The sequence below is a fragment of the Colias croceus genome, chromosome 30 (assembly GCF_905220415.1).
Source record: "Colias croceus chromosome 30, ilColCroc2.1".
Lineage (NCBI taxonomy): Eukaryota > Metazoa > Arthropoda > Insecta > Lepidoptera > Pieridae > Colias > Colias croceus.
The window spans coordinates 4,859,571-4,878,804 of record NC_059566.1 but is presented as its reverse complement, the minus strand read 5'-3'; the positions used below and the strand labels follow the sequence as shown (position 1 = coordinate 4,878,804).

The 19,234-nt window shown below is 32.1% G+C and overlaps 1 protein-coding gene and 1 long non-coding RNA gene across 3 annotated transcripts; both read right to left on the bottom strand.

Moving 5' to 3' along the window:
- Positions 1-5,706: 5,706 nt before the first annotated feature.
- Positions 5,707-7,201, bottom strand: LOC123704746. Its single transcript, XR_006753169.1, has 3 exons — positions 6,995-7,201; positions 6,087-6,128; positions 5,707-5,796 (listed from the first exon to the last, which is right to left on the bottom strand). It is a non-coding gene; the product is annotated as an uncharacterized LOC123704746 (long non-coding RNA).
- Positions 7,202-9,427: 2,226 nt separating this feature from the next.
- Positions 9,428-19,215, bottom strand: LOC123704710. Of its 2 annotated transcripts, none has more exons than XM_045653148.1 (8): positions 19,118-19,215; positions 15,479-15,636; positions 14,786-14,925; positions 11,187-11,279; positions 10,757-10,859; positions 10,504-10,676; positions 10,055-10,183; positions 9,428-9,669 (listed from the first exon to the last, which is right to left on the bottom strand). In XM_045653148.1, exons 2-8 carry the CDS (start codon positions 15,627-15,629, stop codon positions 9,466-9,468), a joined length of 993 nt encoding a protein of 330 aa, XP_045509104.1. In that variant the 5' UTR covers positions 15,630-15,636; positions 19,118-19,215; the 3' UTR covers positions 9,428-9,465. The 2 variants fall into 2 exon arrangements, with proteins under 2 accessions (XP_045509104.1, XP_045509103.1); XM_045653147.1 differs by lacking the exon at positions 19,118-19,215 and adding an exon at positions 18,473-18,525.
- Positions 19,216-19,234: the final 19 nt, after the last annotated feature.

The following is a 19,234-nucleotide window of genomic DNA, read 5'->3' as shown; positions in this document are numbered from 1 at the left end:
CTAAAGTTAAACATGTATAGATAAAAATTAAACAGTAAAGTTGCGAATGTATCTTTTGTTTTGACTTCTAGTAGCTTTCTTTCAAAGTCACCTATAAACTTTCACTTTGAAAATAAGGTGATTCCATATATGTCACCATAGTATAGAATAAACTTTATACTTTATAAGATCCTTGAAATTTAATTAAGTAAAACGAAAAAGAAATACGACTGCACTTAGCACATGTTATTTTTAATTGTCATTAAAAAACGAGCAAAACCAGTTCCTTTTCCTGGTCTACATTTCAATCTAAATCCAAACCAAATTACAATTTTAATCAATCGTAGATACTTCCGCTATCGACGAAAATAATATACGAATTCCTTTTTCGACAATAAAAACACCATGACGTCACAAACTCAAGTAGGTCACAAATACCGTTGCACTCCACATTTATAGAACTTTATTTTTTTTACACTCTCACTCGAAAGATTACACGAAACAGCCGCGAGTTTGACAAAGAAGTAGGTATTTATTGCACTTTTTTTTTTAATTTCGTTCCGATTGCTTCCCGGACGGATTCCGACGCGTTTATTTATTTTCAAATGACATTTGACGCAATGAGCGAGTTACCAGTTGCACAAGTAGCACAAGTACCTACGTCTGCGCTTGACGTAGCGGATCGCGGAATGGCGCATTTTGGCAGTGTTGCCACGTTTGTTACATAAATTACCCCAATTACGTTAACCTAAATGCAGTAAGCCAAGATTCAAGAAGGGTAATATGTTTTTATTGATCTCTTTTGTTGCATTGTCTGAATAACATATTACGCAATATTTATAGAAGTTTCAACATAAGGATATAAATAAAATACAAATCATTTACCTTTATTCATTATAATTATGAACAAGTAAACATAAATGCATGTTGTATCGATTGAATTATGCACTTATATAAATTTTCACCACAAGGCCGATATTAGAAAATAAATTATTCTCTATTACTGGACAAGGTCAAGGTCTATGCGAGGTCTATCGTTATTTTCAAATGACATTCGAGGACTATCAACGTCTATGCGAGGTTATATATTTGCACAAAACGCAAAACAGTTAAGTTTAGTTGAAAAATTAATGATTCACATCATCGTTATCACAACGCGCCTGTGTTACCTAAATCATCAAGTTCGAAAAGTTTTCCGACATTGTGTTAATAGGGCACATTAATCTCGATATAGACAATGAAAGAATCTCATTTCAAATCCTAATAATATTTACAAAATTACTTGTACAGTGTATTGTTTAGTAAAAACACCCAAATACCAGGGTAATTTCCCGACACTGGCAACATTATCGGAATGTCATTTTTTACCTCATTTTCGTCCAATCAGCGCTAATTGCGGTCGTCTAAATGGTCCTACTCGAATATGTATGCACTTGGTCCGCCATGACGCAATCAAAGGGAATTTCATACCTTTATTTTTATGTTAATTTGCAGGGTTTTTAATGAAGTCGGTAAACTGTTTAGTCTCGGTTGAATATATTTTTATTTGCTAGCCGCTTCCAGAGTTGACCAAAAATGAATGAATTAAATTCGTATTGATATAAAGTGTTTAAAATCGGCCCAATAGCAATAGGTAGTTTATTCTAGTTTTTGAGTTAAATCAATTAAATCTTTTAATGATAGAAGTACATATTATAGCAAAATATAAATACTTAGGTATGTCTTCTCGTACGTTTTTATGAGTGTCTCCATTCCACTCTCCTAACTACCTATATGTACAAGTAAGCAAATCTTCATGCAATTATTATCAAACGATAGATCTCGTTATTACGCATCCATAGACACCACAAGTGATAACTGCGTTAAAAACAACCGACTTTAAACTTGCACTTGCAACATTTATAAATACCTGAGACAAAAATGCTCATAAAATAAAAACGACTGTACCTATCCGAATAAAATTTTTATGGGATCAATTCGACACCATCCCGCAAGAACAAATAAAGAATCACGTAAATTCAGAAACCTCGGAGTAATCGGTGTAGTGTACATACATAAAAAAAACATACCGGCCGAATTGATAACCTCCTCCTTTTTTGAAGTCGGTTAAAAATCAATAATATTTATGGACTGGTTGATTAATTATTAGAGGGAGAGATTTAGCGCATTTGGATGTGATTTTCCGCTACAACCCCTCAGCGGATGGATAAATTTTCACAAAATTAGTTTCAAATAAAAGTTCTTTTCGATGCGCATCTATACATATATACCAAATTTAATGAAATTGAACAAACGGGTAATAAAATATACGAGATAAGATTTTCATGCTAATCCGCACTATAAAATCCGGTTGAACAATAATTATAATGTAGTTATTAAGTTATATACTTTTATTATTTATCGTAGACACCCTGTTGATCACTTTCTTAAAAAGTACACCCTTAATTCGACGCCGTGCAGTATACTTCGCGTTGAATAAAAAAAATCTACCTAAAAAATATCATGGTTTCCGTATTGGTATTGTAGAGTGGTAAATAAGTCCCGCTGCAGCGGAAAGGATTGATGTGGTATTTATATAGAAATTATCAAAATCGTTTCAGCACTTTTGGCGTTGCGTCACACGTACCTAGAAAATGAGTTGTGTATTTATTTATCAGTAAAGTTTGTGCAAAAGTACATCTCACATAGCTACAGGTATCAATTTTGAATTTGTTACTGATAATCACGCAAAAAAATTATCCTAAACAGTAAACCCGTCTAAATTGCTTGATGTACAAAATTATAAACGACTAGCGGTCCGTCCCGGCTTCGCCCGTGGTACATATTTCGCAATAAAAGGTTGCCTATGTTCTTTCTCAGGGTCTAAAGATTGTCTGTGCCAAATTTCATCAAAATCGGTCCAGTAGTTTATGCGTGAAAACCATACATACATACATACAAAATTATAAACCTTTCCTCTTTATAATATTAGCACAGAATACATAATAGTAGCTAAACGCTAATATTAGTATAGAAGTATAGATCTGGGGCCGTATTATGTACCTCTTATTTCCAGACAGATTACGCCGTGAATTGAACTGACTGGCAAATTCATATTACGATCGCAATAACCAGCCATGGTTAATTATTATGGTATTGGTATTATATGAATTTGCCAGTCTGGAACACAGAGCAAGTAATATTGTTCTGGGAATACGAGGTCATAAATACGGCCCTTGTATCTATACGGAAGTCTTTAAAATCGGTCAAACTGTTTCTATAATATGCCGGTATCTCGGTAAGATAACAAAAAATATAACTAATAGATTTTCTCTCAAAAAAATATTGATTTGATTAGAATATTATCGTGCTATAATAAGCAATAGCCAACTAATTATTACTTATATATCGCGTCTTCTTTTGCGACGTTTCATTACTATAACTATTCTAAAGTAAGTATTTATATTCAGTTTATGAACACACGAAAACGGCTAAACCTATTTTGATGAATTTTCATAGCATATGAATAGATAAATATTAGTTACAGAAGTTTTATTTTCTGTCTCGCAAAATATTTACGAGCACAAAAATAAAACCAGCCAAGTGCGAATCGATTCCACATTTTAAACCTGTTTTATTATATCCTTTTCTGGTTCGATACCCTAAAAATTGTATAGAAATATCAAGTGCATATTCCATGAAGATCCACGTAAACAAAACCGGATGCAAAGCTAGTTTTAAGTAAATTCTGGCAGCACACTAACATTATCTATGCACACGTCCGCCATATTGGTTCTCGTGTCTCTTTGGTTAATTTTTAAATATGTTGCCACTTACTGTGTGTTTTATTTAATGCATGAAAAAGCTTTTGCAAGTGATTTCAATATTTATCAGAGACAGAGTTATGTGTTACTTAACACTTAACGTACACTACAGAGAAAAGTAGTTAAGGAAGTTTGTTATACTGATTTTTAAAGTATTTGCGAATGATGTTTAAAACGATTGAACTGTATTTTAGCGAACGATATATTTTGATTTATGTTACTGCATATTTTTCTTAAATTACCCGCATAAAATATGCCCGTAATTTTATGTGCAAACCTAAACTCGAACAATAATAATTCATAATTATATCTAGACTTGCTTCAGGTGCACTTTTAGATCGTCCAAATAAATAATTTTAAATAAAATCTATACTATATAGTATATATCTATACTTATACATAATATTATAAAGTTGAAGAGTTTGTTTGTTTGTTTGTTTGAACGCGCTCATCTCAGGAACTACTGGTCCGATTTAAAAAATTCTTTCGGTATTAGTTGGTATTAGGTAGCCACGCTAAGACCGTACTATGTATAAAATAAAAGTAATTCAAAAGTCCTTTCTTTCATAACATTAAAACAAAAAAGAAATTTTACTATGATGCTATCAAATCAACAATTTTTCGCAAAAAACCCGCATAAATGCAATTAAAAAAGCACTACACAACATAAGCGCCATCTTGTAAAACAATACGTTTATTAAGACCGCAATCCGAACGCGGATAAAGCCATCTCCAATCTAATTAAAAAAATAGGCCAAAGCACGTTACATACAAATATCACCCTAATTTCATTACGTTATGGTCGAAAACCGTTTGGTCTAATAAATTTCGACACGCGTAAACCCACTGCATACGGTTGGATTTCGAACGCGTTCCAATTTTTCGAATTTATGAAATATAAACTTCATAGAGGATAGAGTTACGTAATGTCTAATGGTGGATTTACACTTTCGTGCGAATAGCGAGCCGAATGACGCAAAGTGTAGAAAGGTTACCAACACATTAATTAATCTTCAAATAGGCACACACACAATAATTAGACATAAAAAATAACATGGTTTAAAATACCGTGACAGAAAAAAAGACAACCAAAATCAATAATTGCTGCTATTAAGGCATATTTCAAACGCTAATAACCTATCTTCACCTTTTTACATAATATAATTGCACCTATGTGTAAATAGTGCACTCGCTATTTGCTAAAGATTCGCATATTCACGTCAAAGGCTTTTTCTGTGGTTATAAGCGGCTTTCGTAATCAAAAGGAAGATGAACGTAGGTTCTTGCGACATTCGCATAGCAAATGCTCCGTGGTTTTTTTTTCAAATGTGTAAATGCACCATGATATATAAACTTCATAGAGTATAGAATTACGTAATGTCATGTCTTTGGCATTTTGGCGGGAAATGGACAAACTGTTTTGAGTTGAAATTGGGGCATCGCGTTAGTCGATTATTTATTAGTTTTGTTATTATTTTTTGTTATTCCTAGCCACATAACGTTTATGATAAATAATGAAATGGTTCGATTTGCTTTGATATTTATTAGAGAGTACCTTTTTATTTATGGCAAATACTTTTAAAATTTTCATACAGATGATTGATTTCATTTTTCCAAAATCAATGTGCATTTTCTGATAAATAATATAAAAAAAAATGTTAATAACGATGTCCTAAGTCCTATCGAAAACGAACTTACAGTTTCTGCAATGCGTTTATACAAACCTTTTTTGTTTCTCTTTATCAGAAATATTAATATTTTCTAAGTATAGATAATGGTTTTCTAAGCATTCAATTATTATTCAATTATTATTGATAACATATTTTGAAAATAAGTATTTATTCTATATCCGTAATCATTTGTATAAAATATTAAATAATTTTTTAACACGAAAAAAAATTTACAATTTTTTTTAAAGCAGACAGAGCCGCATGATTCAACTAGTAATAACTTACATCTTCTTGTTGACTGAGAGAAGAACGGCTTCCCCACTCATCATAGAGTTCTCGTTCACCTGTTGAAGAATAATAATATTTAGTTTTATAGATTAAATAAATGAGAAATTTTAAATAGAAATAAGTGTCAGAAGTGAAACTTCTTTGCATCTTGTTCTTTGCCAATAATATACTTAGTTTTAATGTATTTGAATAATACATATTATATAGAAAATATAAACATGTTTTTGCTCACAGCGTCCACAGGTGAAACTAACAAACATCTAGTTTATAATAAGCATAACTTATCAATTAATTTCTACAGATTTTATGATTTGAATAAAACTAAAAAGCCATGAATTATACTTACAATAACTTGCTTCACTCCCAGCTTCCATTATCACAGCATTATCTATAAACAAGTGATAACTGCGTTAAAAACAACCGTCTTCGAACTTGCACTTGCAACATTTACAAACACAGACAAAAATGCTCATAAAATAAAAACTACTGGGCCTATCCGAATAAAATTCTTATGGGACCAATTCGACACCATCCCGCATCGAACAAAAAAAGAGTCACGTAAATCGGTTCAGAAACCTTGGAGTAATCGGTGTACATACATAAAAAAAAATACATACCAGCCGAATTGATAACCTCCTCCTTTTTTGAAGTCGGTTAAAAAAATATTCTATAGCTAAATAAAAAAACAATCAATTTTGTTACAGCCGAAAGTGTTAATGATAACTGTTAAGTGATTGAATGAAAGATAATTTGATACAAACGTGGGTCCAACTTATTTCATTAAATAAATTCACTATGATGCAAAAAGCAATTATTTCTGCTATATTAACCGAAAACTTTTAATAGACAAACAAACAGGCATCATTAAAAATTTTATTAAAGTGAAACTTTTATTACATCGTCTCAAACTTTTTGCTGTGTAGCGCATGTCGCGTGATGGTCGAAACGTACGATAATTATCGTACAAATACGATTATTTTGTGCCTAAGTTTCACTTTTACCGTGGTTTCATAAAACCACACAACATTTTTTCAAAAAGAAAAGTTTCGTAACATTAAGGTAAGCATAATCTTTAGCTTCAGTTTTGTGTAAAATGCCTATTTTATACTTGTTATAAACTTTTACATGAAGAATAACATCATATTGTGATTTATAACTTTGAAAACCGGCACCGTTTTATTCCAATACGAACTAAATAAGACATATTTTTGTCGTGTTTTAATACATACATATTACTTGCTCTGTGATACATACCACACTTATTGTCGCAGTTGAAACAGCATCTCCGTGCACTAACAGTGTCTAATTAAGTAATTTAATACATAATTTTAGTCACTGAACATTAATAATCACAAAATCAAATGCACTTTTTCAAGCAAACACGCCCTGTTCAAAATATATCACATACGCACATATTATATATTAAGTTGCACAAATATATGCAAGTACGGCCACAAAATATCATTTGAATACGCATTTCATTTATAGATTATTCTATTTAAGTCAGTATTTGCCCGTAAAAGGAATAAAATAAAAAGGTTCATTGTACTCGATGTTTACAAGTATATGTCAAATTCAAAACTGCGATCGATATTATGTTGCCATGTGTTGAAGTTAAATTTGCCAAATTTTCAACAAAATGTTTCCCATTTCTTGCACTAGTTATTTTTTTTTTTACCTACTTGTTAACCTCCTGAGACCCAGGATTTTTTTTTCTTTCTTTTTTAATAAAAAGTAGCTGTATCTGTTCTAATGCAATTATAGATATTAAAAAAAATGGAAAAAAAAATCTTTTGTGGAAAACTTGGATTTTCTTTATGTCATTTATATATTACAGGGGGTCCCAGTTCCAAGTGTAATAAGTTTATGAAAATGAAGAAAAACTACATGTTTTTTTAGTTATTATATATTTTTAAACTTGAAACCTAATATTTATTATTCTATCTATTGTTCTGTATCTATTTTTTGTAACTTGGTTCAAAGATAGGTATTTTTAAGGGTGAGAAATAACCAGTTCAAGTATTTTGCACCGGCGCGGCGGTGTATTTATATTGTCACGTCCACCCCTAGGTCTTATTTCTAATCCATCCTCTTGTTCAGCCTCCTCTAATGATTGGTCCACGTCATGTGCGTCCCCGAAATGGTCTGCCAACAACTGAAGATGACATACATAGTGACGATTCTGTACTGACGTGACTCATACTCATTGGACGAATGGAAGAAGACTCATTTTCTGGTGTTTGGGCGGCTTCATCGGTATCATTTGGGGGATTATCTTCATCTCAAACATTTATTTATTCAATTAGACTTCTTCTAAAAGCACTTTTGAATCGTCATAACAGTATTAACATTTACCACCGATTCGGAAAGCAGTATCTATGGAGAAGAACCGGCAAGAAACACCATAGGTCCATCATATAGGTCAATATTTGACTCATCCAGGTGTTGGTAGATCTCAGTATCTTATAATCCTTGAAAATTATAATGAAATCTGTAACATAAACTAAAGAATGTCATATAGGTAATACATGGGACCCTTGTAACCAATACCAAATCGGCAAGAATTGAGACCAAATGTCTTACCAGTATGACATAAAAGAAAACATTCATATTTTTCACAAGTTTTAGATTTATCTTTCAAAATAACTATTGCGGTTGCAGAAATAATATCTTTTATAATTAGATATACAAAGATATACTGCAATATACGAATGGTACCACTAGAAATGTAAGATTACTGACCACGTGTTTGCCGTCGCACAGCCACCGTCAACTTCGAAATGAGAATACTTCAAATCACTGTCACTTATATAACCAAAAACCGTTTAGTATAGCGGATGACATACCACTACATCGATTAGAGGTATTATTCCCGCATATACGCAAAAGATGGCGTTGAAATATTTTTTTATTGTCTATGTAATATATATATGACCGCAGGCCCCAGGAGGTTAAATGTTTTACAACACAGCATAGCATTGTTGCATTTTCTTTAAATTTAAATAAATTGCGACAAATTGTTTGAATTACATTATTGATTTGTATAAAACGTAAGTAAAATGGCCTCGCGTACACTTGCGTATTCTTATAATATGTATTTTTTTTTTGCTTCTAAACGTAAATAAATATTCTGTCCATTTGACTAAGATTTTACTTCCACATAAATTATACCTTGATATTGTAATCTTTTATTGTGTTTCGAAATGTAATTATGTAACTAAGCTTATTTTATTAATCACATGTCCAATGGTATCTCAGCCCAATGCTCTATTAGAAAAGTACATATTAGGAATGTTATGTATCTTCTACTTATTATCTGATTTACGTCCAAAACATAGGTATTTAAAACTACAAGCTATATGGCTAGCCCGCGGCTTTTGTTGATAGGTACTGCTTTTAAACTATTTGCCTTTGTATAATATCATGTATTTCTGACTATAATCTATCTTAAGCAGATCCTGAGGCCGTATTATGACGTATTTCCAGACAGATTACGCTGTGAATTGAACTGACTGGCAATTCATATTATGATAGCAATATGATGCCACAGATATTGAAATCACAATATGAATTTGCAAGTCAGTTCAATTCATGGCGTAAAGTGTCTGGAAATAAGAGGTCATAATACGGCCCCAACTGCTTTTGCAAAAAGAGTTACAACGAAAGAAGGAAATCAAACAACAAAAAAAAAAACAAATATTTATTAATAAATGCCATAAATCACATTATTCCTTTTTCTTCTTGCTCGGAGATTCCTCCCTGTCACTGTGACGTCTCTTCCTGTCAGTTTGTGTGTCATCTTTGGACTCTTTAGTCTCTGGTATAAGTTTTTTAACTCTGGCAAGTTCCGGTGAATATGCCCAGAGTAACATTTCTAGATGTTCGGGTGTTGGTTCGTCTTTTTCGTTGAAGAGCTTTGCTTCAGCGTGCTGCAATAAAATGTCATTTTTGATGACCTATTCTTAGATCTATCTAAGTACTCGTATGACACAAAAATACACAAAAATCGGTTTAGCCGTTTCGTAGGAGTTTGGTTGTAGACAGTGACTGAGCAAGCATTTCAATACTAGAAAACATTTTTAAAATGGGTTAATTAGATATCACATTCATCTAAAACACACAAATTAATAATTATACATTTTCAATAAGCATTTCTACAGCTTACGTATTATTGTATTACATACGCTACTGCCCAGTATCATCAAAATCCGTTCAGTGGTTTTTGCGTGAAAGAGTAATAAACATACATACATTCTTACATACTTTCTCGTTTATAATAGGAATAATTAATATCACTATAACTATAAATATAACCTTTTCCTTCAGCTCCTTTAAGTTGGAATTCCTCACAATATCCCACGATTTCCCATCTTCCTTCTCTAGAACAGTTCTCAATCTCTTGTATTCGCCATTCACAGATGTGTATGCTGCTATGAACGCTTTCTGAAATGTTTTATTTGTTAAAAAGAAGAAAAAAACATGTATGTCAATAAATCTGTTGAATAAATTAAAAAAAGAGCGTATGTGCCGAGCACACGCGTCAAAATCGTCGCCTTACTCCATGACGTGACGCTATTGCCATGACGCGACCTCGAAATTTTACTCTCAACGCGCCTAAAGAAGTTTCACTTACACAAAAATTGCTATAAAAATACTTCAGCTAGCGTGGAAGAAATCACTGATAAGCTTAAGTTTTTCATCTGGTCCCTACTTAATAAACCTATATTTTTAATACTACAAATAAATAAATAAGTAATAAATACCTGTTGTTCACTAACACTATCCCCAGCCATTTCCACACAAGTCCTCACAACACTCAAACTGACATACGGATTGTTCTGTTTACTCAAGTGCATTGTGTCGAAATCGTCGAGAAACTTCTCGAAGATCGTGATGGATTCCTTTATGTTTGAGAGTTTTGTTTCGTCTCGGGTGCCTGGAAATAATTATAAAAAATGGAAATTATTTTTTTTTTTTTCAAATACTTTCTTTAAAAAAAAAAGAAATAACACCTACATGTCAACACACGCTTAGCCCTTCCAATAAGGCCCTTTACAGCAAGTTTCTGATAATCGGGATCTCGACCTTCCAACTCTTTGAGGGTATTTTCAGCCGCTTCCTGTGGAATAAAGATTGTATAATTTAATTATATGTTTATTATTTACTATTCTGTGTTTGTGTTATAACTTTTAAGCTAAAATTAGACAGTATAGACAGTTTATACGAATTTTAAAATTAAATGAAATAAATTATTATCTAAAACGAATAAAATGCTTTATATAAATAACATTTCCAACAATATAAAGAATCTACACGAGCTCTTCATGATATTTGAACGCTGCGTCAAAGCCTTGACGAAAAACCATATAAAATAAGGCAAAAAATACGTATAATTATAAAACATTTAATGAGAGTTTATTAAAAAGTGTATTAATTAAAATATTACCTTATCTTTAAAACCTAACCCCGGCACGGTATCAGCCGGTAATTCTTTCTTTTCCGGTTTCTTCTCTTCCATTTCTACATCTGAGTCTTCTTCCTGAAAATTGGGAAAATAATATTTTGGTAAAATGGCAACACTTATACAAGACTTGCAAAAAAAACGTAGATACGGCATTAATGGGCAATAACATTTTAAATACTTTTTACCAGGGCCGGATCCACCCATGGGCTTTATGGGCTGCAGCCCAGGGCCCCGAGGTTAAAAGGGCCCCCTTACTCCGATAAAACCAATGGGCGATATTTAAAAAAAAATCTGTAGTCGGTTTTCGAAAAAAAAAATGATGAAAATCGCATACCTACTTCAATAACTTTTGCTAACATGTAAAAGGATGTTTGCATGTTGATTTTCAACTTTTAGAAAATAAATCTCATTTATTGAAACTATTTGGTTATTTTATATGGTGGACGTTTAATTAGAAACAGTAACACAATGAAGTAGTCATCAAGTTTATTTAACATTTGTGTATTAACGTTTTAGAGATAAAGCACTATTTCATATGCAATAGAACACCCGTTTATGTAGTTTTATAAGAAATTGCTTAATTTTAATCAAACATTAGCTTAAATTAATAAAATTAAATAACATTAAGTGCAGTCTGATTTCCGAGTATTTTCAGTCGGGACAACAAATTAGAAACAGCATGGTTCGAGTGTTCTAAAGTCAAAACCTATTAAAAAGTCGTTAATATTTTTTTCTTCTACAAATATTTGCACCATTTTTTAAACATTCTATCTAAAAGTTTAATTCTATCTGAAAATTAATTAACTTTGCACCAAAATGGATAAAAGTAAGATTTGTGACCCATCAACAAGAAAAATAATTTTAAGTTTACACTTTGACAAAAACTGGAGTTACACGAAAATTGCAAATCATTTAGAGTGTTCGATAAAAAGATATTCTATGCTATAGTTTATTTCAAAGAGCATGCAGGTACTTCTGATTAAGTGCCTAGAAAAGCTTGACCATGAAAACTACTGCTCGCGAGGATAGGCAAATTCTTCTTCTTCATTTAAGGGTTCCAATTCTATTAGGAAATATGTTTTTGCAAACGTGTGACAATCTCAGTCTAAGCCACGACGTTGTAAAGCCGTTGTTGTCTATAAAGATTATAACAATCTCAAAACAACCCCATACATGTTTCCTCCGCAATGCTTAACTGTTTATTTATTATCTAAGGTATGGTTAACTGGACGACGCGCGTATCCTTTGCCATCAGAATTCATTAAATTAATTTGTTTCGTCCCAAAATAAAACTTTTTCACTGGCGGACTGTCCACAAGCAATATTTCTTAGTAAATGCATATCGTCATTCCCTGTACTGCCTAATAAGAAGCTGTACTTTCCTGGCCACTTTCACAAACAATTTTGCCTCGACTTACCACCTGCAAATCGATCTCATCGACACAATGGCTTGGTTCATCTTCGGAAAAACCTAATTTTATAATAGAATTTGAGCCTTTAAATGGATCCATCTTTGCCAAAAGAATCATTTGCCTATCCTCGTGAGCAGTGATTTTTCATGGTCAAGCTTTTCTAGACACTTGATCAGAAGTACCATGCTTTTTGAAATAGACTATAACATTGAATATCTTTTTATCGAACACTAAATGATTTGCAATTTTCTTGTAACTCCAGCTTTTGTCAAAATGTAAACTTAAGAGTATTTTTCTTGTTGATGGGTCACAAATCTTACTTTTACCCATTTTTATTGCAAAGTTAATTAATTTTCAGAAACTTTTAGATAGAATGTTTAAAAAATGGTGCAAATATTTGTAGAAGAAAAAAATATTAACGACATTTTAATAGGTTTTGACTTTAGAACACTCAAACCATGCTGTTTCTAATTTGTTGTCCAGACTGAAAATACTCGGAAATTAGACTACACTTAAAGTTGTTAAATTTTATTAATGTAAGCTAACGTTTGATTAAAATTAAGCAATTTCTTATAAAGCTAGATAAACGGATGTTCTATTACATAATATGAAATAATGCTTAATCTCTAATACGTTATTATACACTAATGTCAAATGAATTTGATGACTACTTCATTGTGTTACGTGTTTCTAATTATACGACCACCACTGTAGGTACCTTCCTATATAAAATAACCAAATAGTTTCGCGGGGCGCAGCTAGTTTATGTATAGGTATACATGATAATAACTAGCTGCGCCCCGCTATTTCACCCACGTGGCTTAGATCTTTTTGGTCTTAGCCTGATGATATAATAGCCTTCCTCTATAAATGGGCTATCTAACACCGAAATAATTTTTTAAATCGGACCAGTAGTTCCTGAGATTAACGCGTTCAAACAAACATACAAACTCTTCAGCTTTATAATATTAAGTAGGTAATAAGTATAGATACTAGTATAGATATATATTCATGAATTTATTTCATATATTACAAAAATATAACTTAAAAAGTACCGGAGAAATTAGCACTAGATTGTCATCCGACTTAGCCTTAGAGCATTTAACCAACGACTTAGCAGTTGGCAACGCGCTTAAAGAAGTTTCACTTCAAAAATGCACTTTTTACTCTTTTTAGAGGGCTATATAATATATATTTATAGGCTTATTTTAAAGCCATGTTTTTTTACCAAACCGTTTCGAAAAAACTTGTTTTTTTCGATAAATTAATATTTATTTGTACTCGTTTATTCAAATACTTTTTATTAATACAGATTTATTATAACTATCAACGTACTATTAAAAATTTATATACTTATAAACATTTGTGATTTTTTAACGAAATGCGTTATTCGGTTATTAAGAAGTGTTTTAACTCTTATGTACGAGCCCGAAAGAGTTATGGCCCAGTCATGTAAGGTTAAATTAGGTAAGAATCTCGGAATTCGAGACACCCAGCAGTAAGTCTGTAAATACTTGTATATTGACACCCTAAAAGTTATCTCAAAATGGTAGGGTGTAAGGAACTACAAGGTCACAAAAAATATCTCATTTCTTATGGGTTTTTTGCTATTTGTATTTATTATCAATATTGTAGAATATAAAATTCTCCACAAATTTTGTTTAAAAAATTTTGTATAGGTACGGTGAACCGTTTTCGAGATAGAGGGTAGAGAGCGCGCGGTCACAGCATCACTTCATCGACATTTCAACCGTGTATATTATAAGTTCACTTTGTTTGTCACTTTGTTTGTCCGCGATAGACTCCTGAACTAATGAAACGATTTAAAATCAAATTTGATTATGTTAAAATAACAAAATTGCGAAAGTAAGTAGGTACTTATTAAGAAAATATGAACATTTCCAAAAAAAAAGGCCCCTGGGTAGTTTCAGCCCCGGGCCCCACAAGTTCACGATCCGGCCCTGCTTTTTACCCACAGTTTTGACCAGATTTTTAATTTATTAAAAATTCTTTATGTATTTGGCGTTATTTTTAGAAATTAAACCAAATACATAAAAATAGAGGATAATATTGTATCTAAAAAAATATTTCGTAAATACGGTCTTCTTTAATTGTCTTTAGAAAGATTTTATTTTGTCTTATTATATTTTGCGTATAATTATTTCTTACCTTATCCTCTCCGTTCTTCTCTTCTACCTCTTTCTTCTTCTCTGGTTTCTTCTCTTTATTCTTATCGAGATCTGCGAGCCAATTCTCAAATACTTCCATCGCTTCTTTTATATTTTTAATTTTTTCTTCCGCTTTTGTCACTGAAATAAATAAATCCATATTTAAAATAAAGTAATAACAAAGGAAGAAGATCCCACATAGTCTAGTTTTAAGTATTAGTAAACAAATATATTTCATACAAAAAATATATTTCTGAACGTATCAATAGAGTTGCCATAAAATATAGTCAGAAAAAAAACTACGAATTTGATTTGATTTTGAACTGAATTCTAAAAAAAATGGATATCTATCATTTTTAGCAACAAAGTTAGTTTATAAACGGTATCATAGTGCAGCAAATATAATAACTTGCAGAATTGTAAAATGTCGGAAAATTGTAAATTTTATGAATGTTTTTTATAAAACGCAGGATATTTTTCTACGAACTCAGTCTTCTTATTAATAGTAACATTTTTTTTGTATTGATGTACAATACAAAAAAAATGTACGTGCCGAGCACACGTGTCAGAAGTGAAACTTCTTTCGCAAGATTCAAAAATACTCCAATCGTCGCCATGACTTGACGGTATTGCCATGACGCGACCTTGAATTTTTACTTCAAAAGAAAGCTTGTAGTATACGTATGATACTCACTAGAGAGTACCCTTTTAGCCCTTCCCAATAGACCTCTAACCGTCAATCTGCGGTAGTTAGCATCGTGTTCTTCTAGAAGACGGAGGGTCTCTTCTGCTTTGGCTTTGTCTTTGAAGCCGAAGCCGCTGTCTTCTTTGTCATCTTTACCCATGGTTTTACTGAAAAATAAAATGATTATTTGTCAATTTTATGAATCAATGGAAAATGTCGTAGAAATGGAAGAAATATTATTTGACAAAGCAGAGACTACATGGTACAAAACAAAGATCCGCTGTCTGTCTGTCCCTACTGATTCCTATGCAGATCTTACTCGGATCATCGGATGGGATTTTTATGCGGTAGTTTTAATAAAATGTTCCTGAATCAAATAATATTATGGAAAATCGTTCCGCTTTTTACTAGTTTATTGTTTTACAAATTAACAAGTCATGTAAATGCAATTATGCTAACAAATTGAATACCCTATGTCATTAAAGCATAATCTAGGTATATTCTATAATAACGATAGTTACTATTTATTATTATTCTATAAGCTTAATAGTGAAGGTAATTCAGTACTTTCGAGCGTGTCCTATAAACAGACTCACAAACTTACAATTATAATTTATTTAAGCAAATTACTGATAAGTTTGTATTGTCGTGGCCTTGCAGTTAAGTAATTTCGCGTCTTTTAATATTTATATTATGTACATTTACGTGATGTCACCGTATCGGTTAGCAACATGACTTACAAGGCTATGTGAGCATTAACTAGCTGTGCCCCGCGGATTTACCCGCATTGCTCCTCTTCTGGTCTAAGGCTTCCTTGATAAATAGTTTATCTCAACACTAAAAGATATTTCAAAGCAGACCCGTAGCCGTTTTGATTACCGCGTTCAAGCAAGCAAACATACAAATTTCATTATAATATTAGTACTAGCTTTCCAACCGCGGCTTCGCCCGCGCAGTCAAAGAAAAACCCGCATAATTCCCGTTCCCGTGGGATTTCCGGAATAAAACCTATCCTATGTCCCGGGGTAAAAAGTACTTAGTAGTAATATATGTCCTTTCTCGGGTATCAAAATATCTCTATACCAAATTTCATGAAAATTGGTTCAGTAGTTAAGGCGTGATTGAGTAACAGACAGACAGAGTTACATTCGCATCTATACATATAATAAATCTGTAGAAGGGTCAATTCTGTACATTGAAAATATTGAAAAAATAAATACCAGGGGTGTTACTGGATCGACACCAAACCCAAATATGTGATTAAAAAAATTTTTGTCTGTCTGTCTGTCTGTCTGTATGTGAAGGCTTCACGTGAAAACTAACGGTTCGATTTCGATGAAACTTGGTATAATTATACCTTATTATCCTGGGCGTAAAATAGGATACTTTTTATCCTGGAAAAATACGGAGAAAAAATTAATCTTAATTTTTCAGTTTTATCCATAGACGTTGTTCTGTAGAACCGCGAACACACGTTGCGTATTATTATAGGCCTCGCCTTGGCCTAGCCGTATTTGGGTCCAATAGATATTTATAAGATGTCATTGTCAGAGTTACTCAAAATGGTGAAATAAACCATCCACGCGAAGACCGACATCCGCGCGGACGGAGTCGCGGGCGGAAGCTAGTTTATAATATTAGTATGGATTAGGTTAATGTTAGGGAACCTAGAATGTACAAAATGACGTAGGTATGTATATTTATAGCGTATGCAATTTTTTATTTTATCGCACTATTCAATGTTGTGAGGTCAAGTGTTGAACGCGTGCCAGGTTTTATAATTCTAATCCATGAATTATTTTTTGATAATGAAAAAAAATACCTATTCGTCTTACAAATGATAGTAAATTTCTGTCTGTGAATTAAACAGTTTAAAACCACGCGATTTGGAAGTTTCAAATAGAAATACACTAAACGACATGGACTTTTCGTAAAAACATGACTTGATGCGAGTATTAATAGGATCTACACAATTTATAGTTACAATATAAAGTTCAAGAATTTGTTTGTTTGAACACGCTAATCTCTGGAACTACTGCATCGCTTTCAAAAATTATATCATTTTTGGATATGTACCTACATACGTATGGTTTTCATGATTGTACCACAGTCCAACAACAATTTTCTAAATACTGTGATAGTAGTGTGTTTTAACGGATTTAAACTCAGATTTTTACCTATAGATTTCCTAGATAATTTAGTAAAGAACGGTGTAACTATTTTATATTGTGTAGATGTGATTCATAGTTTTTGGCGTATATACTTGCCAATAACTATTACTCATGAGTTCATGATCTTTACACTTTGATTTTATAAACATATTTTAAAATCTTTTCATCAGACTCACTAGACAGGTTTTTAGGAAATACAAATCTATCAAACTTCTTTCCCTCCATTTCATCGCAATCGATTTAGCCGTGACAGCGTAACAGACAGTCACATTAACAGTTTTAGTACTTATGTATTTCGCACCGCATGTTTGTAAACATAACGTGATCGTTTATTTGCGATGATGTAATCGCCTTGGCTGTATTTTTATCATTTGCACTTGAAAATATTTCTGTTTGAATTACTAAATATCACAGATCACAATGTATTGTATATACTAGCTGAGTGCCACTGTTCCACTCGCGTTGGAAAATGTAGCCATATGAAGCATGTAACTTTCTGATAAACTACAAACAAACTAACAAACTTTACTTTCTAATAATTAAAATAATTGTTATAGAAATATAGACTTGCTTCTGCGCGTGCCTTCGCTTGCGTAATATTATAGTGTCTAAGATTTATGAATATGGTTTAGTTTTTCATCCTACTCGCGGTAAAAGAAAAATGACATAATGTCTAAATTCTAAATAGGTCTCCTATCCGTATCCTTGAAATAATTTTTTCTACGAGTTATTCTTTTTCTATGTTACTTAATTATAATTTTATACATCAAAAAATTCCGTAAACGTTTTTGTGACTTTTTTTTCAGAATTCAAACTTAATATGATTACGTACCTACTTACTAGGTTTTCCTGGCCTTGAGCGAAAATCATCCTTGTTGTAAAGAATTTTAGCGCTCCAATGCACATGTTCTTTAGTTTTATTCGACAAACCTGCATTATAATTAGTTAAACAACATTCGTACATTGTACGAATGTTTTCACGCATGTATGGAAAATATTAGCGAATGATTCGTACACTTGTGTTTTTCCGTATTGAAAATGTGAGTTACCGCCATCCGGAATTAGCGGGAAAACTCCTCTCTTGTATATGTATAATTATGTATGTACAATATTGTATATAGATTAAAGATTATAGACTATGGCACTTAAGTAGAAGAAAATCTATTTTAAGATAACAAGATAATCCTACAGATTAGAAGAAAATAATTCGCATTCAAAAATTATGTAAAATTACGTAGGTACCTATGTGTACCATTATGTGCCTACAGTACAGAGTCACGGTTTCTTTTAATGCTAACAATAATTTACATTTTCGCGTAAAAACTGAACTATGTACCTCCATAAGGTTAAACTTTAAAGTTTAAACTATCATAATTCATAACGCGGTTTAATACCGCCTAGCCACTTTTTGCTTCAACAAAATATAGTAGATAGGTATGATAAAATTATCGACGATGAATTTGCATATGATACTCACATATAAAATAACAAAAATAAATTCAAATATCACAATATCTCACTAATTCGCACTAAGTACACTGAACGCTATGATAAACTAAATACTTTTGAATCATGATTTCACGCGCGGGAATAC

Excerpts from the sequence above, each read along its gene's own strand:
- LOC123704710 (XM_045653147.1), bottom strand. The coding sequence starts at position 18,510 with ATGATTTTCGCTCAAGGCCAGGAAAACCTAGTAAGTAG. Across the intron at positions 10,860-11,186 it reads GGTTAGGTTTTAAAGATAAG|GAAGCGGCTGAAAATACCCT; the intron begins GTAATATTTTAA and ends TTTATTCCACAG. Across the intron at positions 9,670-10,054 it reads TAAAGGAGCTGAAGGAAAAG|CACGCTGAAGCAAAGCTCTT; the intron begins GTTATATTTATA and ends ATTTTATTGCAG.